Here is a 6,000-nt window from a genome sequence, read left to right as displayed (position 1 = left end):
AAGACTGTATTTTGCAGTGAAAAGGTTCTGTAACTTTTGGACACAAATTTTTATAATATTGCAGAAATTCTAGCTTTCTAATTTTAACAGTTATAACTTCAGTTATAACTCTGCTCTAAATGTTCTTCTGTCAATTATACTGAAAATCTTATTTGCCTAATATCAGACAGACATGAATAAGCACTACCATGAAATTACCTCTGAACCTAACTTTAACTATATGAATATATTCTTTTGAAAATTGATTTCAACAGGAACATTCAGATACGGAAATTTCTGCTCATGAGCAGGACCTCATTCTGGCTCTTCAGCTCCATGGTGATGTGTCAGGATAATTAAGGATTAGAAAATGAAGAATGGTGAAAGAGAGCAATGAGGAGCTCAAAAAAGTCATTCAGGCCTCTTTGCAGTCTGTGTGTGTGGTACTGTGCAGGATCCCAGCACCGCTGAGTCAGCTCTGTCACTATTAATGCTTCTTTAATGTATCTAAATATATGTCAAGCAGGATCAGTGCTCAGAAAAGAAACCTCTTGGGATGTTTCAAGGTGTTAGAAGCTTTGCTGATTTAGTAAGTTGATAACAAAAGTGTTTCTCAAAAGGATAAGCAGTTTCTATGCCTTGGTTCAAGGAGTGTCATTCAAGGAGGGCCCAGCATCAGGGCTACTAAACTCCAATGTGAAATGTAAGATACAGGCCAACTGCTCCCTGCAGTGCACCACGTGCAGCACTGCCAGCTGAGTGAGGGAAGGGATTGTCCCGATATGCTCTGCACCTCCAGCACTGAGTGTGTGTTTGGGTGTCACAATGTAAAATTAAATGATTAGAAAGCATCCAAGGGACAGCTGCGAAGACAGTGAAGGCTCTGGAGGGCAAGATATGTGAGGAGCAACTGATGCCCCTTGGTGCACTCGGAGCAGAGGAGCTGAGGGGAGGCCTGATGGCGGCTGCAGCTCCTCACAGGGAAGGGAGGGCAGCGTTGAGCTCTGCTCTGTGTGACAGCCACAGGGCCCGAGGGAACGGCATGGAGCTGTGCCAGGGGAGGGAGCTGGGAGTCAGGGAAAGGGTCTGCACCAGAGGGTGGTGGGCATGAAATGGGCTGCAGAGGGCAGTGGGCACAGCCCTGAGCTGCTGGAGCTTAAGGAGCATCCGGATATTGTTCTCAGACATAGGACTTATATTTTGCATGGTGCTGTGCGGAGCCAAGAGTTGGGTTTGGGGATTCCTGTGGGTGCCTTCTAACTCAGGATATTCTAGCATCGTATGGTTCTAATATGAAACAGAGCTAAGATGCAGTTTATGCTGCAGGCGCGTCAATACAACTAAGTCATTTTGTGTGAAAAAGTGCAATTTTAGGTTTACAGAGCAATGGCAACAGGCACGGCAGTGGGAATAGGGCCTGAGGCGGTGCACGCATCATGGGAAACACAAGGTCAGACTTCAGTTTTTATTTTTTGGGGAAAACAGATGGCTTTTAAATTTGGAATTCTCAGGGAGTAATCAGTTTCCTTCTCCTCCCACCCATCCAAAAGCTGACGGTCAAACACTTCCAGGAGCAAAAAAACCCCAGGTGGTACTTTATCAGTAAGGGAGCGGGGCGAGCAGGGCAGCGGGGACACTGTGAACAGCCCGCCGCCGAGCGCAGGCCCAGCCACCTCCGGGCGCCCGCCACCCCGCTCTGCGTGGCCCTGAGGCCGCGCACGGCTCTGGCAGTTCCGCTTTTGCCGCGGCGGGGCGGCGTCTGCAGCGGGCTCAGGGCCGCGGCCCGGGCGGGGCGGGGAGAGGCGCTGCGTGAGGGAGGAGCGGGCGGAGCCGCGCGGGCAGGAAGCGCTCTTGGCTGCTCCGCTGCTCTTCAAAAGGAGCTGCTCTGCGGGGAGTCGCCGTGGCCGTGCGCGGAGCATGCGGCGGCTGGAGGAGGACGAGTGAAGGGCCGCGACTTTTCGTCTCCTCCTTCGCCGGGCTTTGCTGTCGGGGCTGCCGGAGGAGCCGGGAGGAAGATGGAGCCGTTCCCCAGCGGTGAGTGCGGCCGCCATCCCCGCGAGGGCGGGCGGCGGGCGGGCAGCGCTTCCCGAGGGGGAGCGGGCGGGCCTCGTGGCCGTGACCCCCGCGCGGAACTCGGAGACTTCTTGGGCCTCGTTTGTGTTTGGCTTGACCACAGACGCTACGTGAGCGAGAGGAGCTCTCTCGCCTTCTCATCGCTCTGAGGCGCGATGTTGCCTGGCCGTAACCCCAGGGAGGAGGTGAGAGGCGGGCGCTGCCCGCTGTGCTCTCAGCACCCGGTGCCCTCGGGCTCTCCCCGCGCCCGGCACACTGCCTGCAGGTTAGCAGGCGGGCTTCAGGGCTTGTTCTGTTGGTTTAAGCAGCAACGTCCACCTTTATCCGCGTGTCTTAGCGACACTTCAGTGAAGGATGTGTTTTGCTGTGCTTGGCACTTCGTCCAAGCAGTTGATGTTTCTGTACTTAGCCTTAGCAGAAGGCCATTCAACTTCAGCTAACTATTATCACAGTTATAACACCTGCTGCTGTATTCGCTGTAAAGAGACTATGTTTCTAATTGCAGTGTTTGCTTAAGTCATCGTGGGGAGTCTTCTCTTGTTAGGAGAGGCAGCCGTTGTGCTGCTGTCGCTTCAGCAGTGGTTTGAAATAATGCTGTGACTGCATTGTGCAACAAGACGTTGAAACTTCTGCTCTCTGCCTGTGAAACTGGAAGAAGTGGTGCTGAGGTCCCAGTACACAGTTCAAGACACTTTCTGTTACTGCTGACCCAGATCCCTGCAGTGAAAACCGGTGCCCGGGCTGGTGGTGAGACTGCTGGGAGAAAACAGACTTCCTGCAGGAAGGGCTGCTTAAGAGTGTGCAGAGACCAAAGCAGAGTTGTTGCTCCTCTGTTGATCTTCGGGTGTCTGGTACCCAACTGCTAAACCCTAAAGTGAATTGCAGGCTTACAGGCTTGGTTTTCAAGCAGAATGTTTCCTGGCTGGTGGTCTGCAAGGCAGACTTGTCAGCTTCGTATCTCAAATAAACCGTGTTCCACAGTAACCGGGAGGTTTTTGGTTTTCACTTATATGGTGGTAATGACTTCTGTTTGTGAATCTGTAGGCTGGTTTCCTGTGCAAGGTGCTGTTTGAACTCAGAAGATGGTTATCGCAGGAAAATCAGAATGATTCTTGTGCCCTTTGAGGCTTTTCTCCATATTAAACAGAGGGATTGGATCGTATCTTAAGGTTTTTAGAGAACATTTTAGTTGGATTTAGAACGCTGATGCTTGTATGCCAAAGTGACAAGAAGTTTGTTTCTGCTTTTAGTTTACAGATGTTGAGCTGCTTTGAGAAGGGCTGCATATCTTAAAATAGTATTTTAAGGCAGCAGATGCACTGAAGTGGAAATGGCAGATCACCGTTTTCCTAATCCAAATGTAATCTGTAATCGTAAAGAAAAACACAGCCATAATTCATCTTAAAAGTAAAGGCAGACCCTGGTCATTTTGTCTAAATGCTAGAGGATGTGCTGAATTTCTCTTGTATGGACAGTCTCCCTTGTGGAAATATACAGACAACTTAAATAAAAATGTATCAGGTGCCTTCTTTGGCTTCACCGTGCCAAAGCTCCCCTCTGGGGACTTGGATCCATTGCTCTCCAGACTGGCTGCTCCCTTCCTTCCCCGTTTGTGGGAGCTCTGCTCCTGGCATGTTGAGATCTGGGGCGCTGGAGGAGCAGTTCAGCACAGATCTGTTTGTGGGCCTGGAATAGCTGAATTAGGAAATGTTTCAGGAATTGCTGCTAATGGATCTTTATTTTTGAGGCAAATTCTTCTGTTTTACAAACTGTTTTTAAGTCTTTTTCAGAAATGTGAGTAATTGAAGTGTGATTAAAAGTGCACAGGAGACTTTTTATGGCATGTAAAATTTTTTTCTGTGTGTGATCTCAAATCCCCCTAAATTGGGGACTGTAAATTAATTACCAGAATTAATTAATTAATTCTGACTAGTTATTTGTTACATAGACCTTTTTCTTTTTCTTTGTGGAAAAATGAATTGTTTGCATTGATAACAAATGAAATTCTGACTGACTGGAATATATTAGGTAATTTGGGGTAGGTTCTGAACAATATTGCAAGATATTTTGCAAGTTTTTGTTTTTACTTTTAGATTGTATGTGTTTTCTAGAAGATCATTTCACCATTTCCTGTTTAATACACAGGACATTAAACTTTTTTTTCTACCCATTTGACGTGGAAGGAAAATGCAGAAATGAGAGATCGCAGTGTTTCACACTCAGGACAGGTGATGTGCAAAAACAAGGAAGTACAGAAGGAATGATTTGTGATGATATATGAAAAGGCAAAGAACAATCCCTTTTGTTAACTTTTTAGAATTATTGTAGGCCTTTTTAATGCAACGCATGAAAGCTCTGGAATGAAATCTAGTTCCATAGCTGGATTGTTTTTTTTTTTTTTCCCACTGATAGTGAAAAAAAAGGTTCACATAGAGGGAAATGCTGTGCTTATGTAGAGGATAAAAACAAGCCATGCTATATGGTGAGATAATTTGTGGAAGAATGTAATTTGCAAAATTCATTTCAGCAATTTTTTATTCCTTTCAATTCTGAAATAGTTTTTCTTATTTTAGTAGTATAGGTCTAGCAGTGCATTGCAAGAGGTTGCAGGAGCATCTTCTATGAGTGTAGCCCAAGTATGGGTGCACCATGCTTCCCCTTAACTGTCAATATCATATTGCTGTCTGTCATTGACACAAAAGGTTCCTGTGTTTTCATTTGCATTAGTTGGTCCTGAACAGCAGAGTGAGTAATCTGTGGTAGTAGGATGGTGGATGGTAAAAATCTAAGAGGTTTGTTTTCAGTGTTTTTTCCCCCTATGTTTTACATATCCCAACATTTTGCTTTAGTCAGATATTACTGACAGAAAAAATTGCTAATTCTCTCTCCCTATTTGTTTCTGCATTGTCTTACACTGCCAAAATGCATGTTGCTAGATGGTATTTTTCCACGAAGCCATGTTGTAACATCTGTGGCTTTTGTTCCTGTGTCAGCTGTGCTAAACAAGAACCTTTTCTCTATAGAATGTGTTTGTTTGCTTTTTCTGCATTTCTGTGAACTCTGTCTAGTACTGAATGCTCTGAAACAGGTGTGGTCTGTGTAGCAAGGAGAGATCGTCCCTGCATCCCTGTGTGTACACAGAGACTTGTGTGCTCTTTTCTGCGGGCACTGTAAACTACAAGCTTGGAACTGGATGCATTGCATTAGCAACATAACCTGAACAGAGTGACCCAGCACCTGTTACAAGCAGAAAGGTGACATGATGACAGAACAATGAGGGGAAGAGAAAGAACTGCTTGAAGTGTTCCTTTTGACGAGAGCCAACATTGCTACTTGGAAAGGGGCTGCAAGTCTCATGCCCTGTTAAAACAATGTCAGAAGATCAGAGTGTAAATGTTAGTCGTGGGTCCTGCTAGTGCCTTTTCACTGAGGAGGTAGGTTCCGCTTGCAGGATGAATGGAGCCACTGAACATCTGTGGGATATGTAATGAGGCGTAACTGTTGAAAATGTACTGACCTCAGTACCTGCCATCTGGAAAATTGTTGCAGGACTCTCGTCTCTTTCTAGCTGTATGCATGTGCACTAGATGAAGCCCTTTAATGACAGCTATAGAAAGTGTTGAAACCTAATAAAAGCTAGTATAAAGTCTGCTAATGAACTAAATAACAGCTTAAAATAAAATCCGTTGATTAGCTAAACAAACAGCTAATCAGCTTTTTCATATTAAATGGCATTATTATAACAATTACCTACTAAGAAGCCAAATTTGCTTCTATTTAGTGAATGTCTGTTTTTTGTAAAGATGAGTTGAAGTGAATTCAGTCAACCAAAGTTTTCCTCTTTCACTCAATGATCCGAGTGAAGGAAGTTTAGTGAGTTTCCAGTCTACTGGACAGTATTTTTCTTTTATTAAGTATTATAGCAGAGATCATGTTAAAAAAAAAAAA

General features: G+C 45.5%; 1 protein-coding gene across 2 annotated transcripts in view; it reads left to right on the top strand.

The window, feature by feature from the left end:
• The first annotated feature begins 1,772 nt into the window (after positions 1-1,772).
• Positions 1,773-6,000, top strand: part of LNPEP (leucyl and cystinyl aminopeptidase) — a 51,196-nt gene continuing 46,968 nt past the window's right edge. Inside the window, exon 1 of one of the 2 annotated variants that reach the window (XM_031609042.2) lies at positions 1,773-2,013. In XM_031609042.2, coding sequence (XP_031464902.2) covers positions 1,995-2,013 — 19 coding nt within the window. In that variant the 5' untranslated portion in view covers positions 1,773-1,994. Of the gene's footprint in view, positions 2,014-4,427; positions 5,487-6,000 lie in introns of those variants that run through there. The other variant, XM_090130670.1, reaches the window with a different exon arrangement.

This window comes from Phasianus colchicus, chromosome Z, assembly GCF_987193195.1.
Source record: "Phasianus colchicus chromosome Z, bPhaCol1.hap1.1, whole genome shotgun sequence".
In the NCBI taxonomy this organism is placed as follows: domain Eukaryota; kingdom Metazoa; phylum Chordata; class Aves; order Galliformes; family Phasianidae; genus Phasianus; species Phasianus colchicus.
The sequence above is the reverse complement of the archived record's forward strand: the minus strand, read 5'-3'. Positions and strand labels throughout refer to the sequence as shown.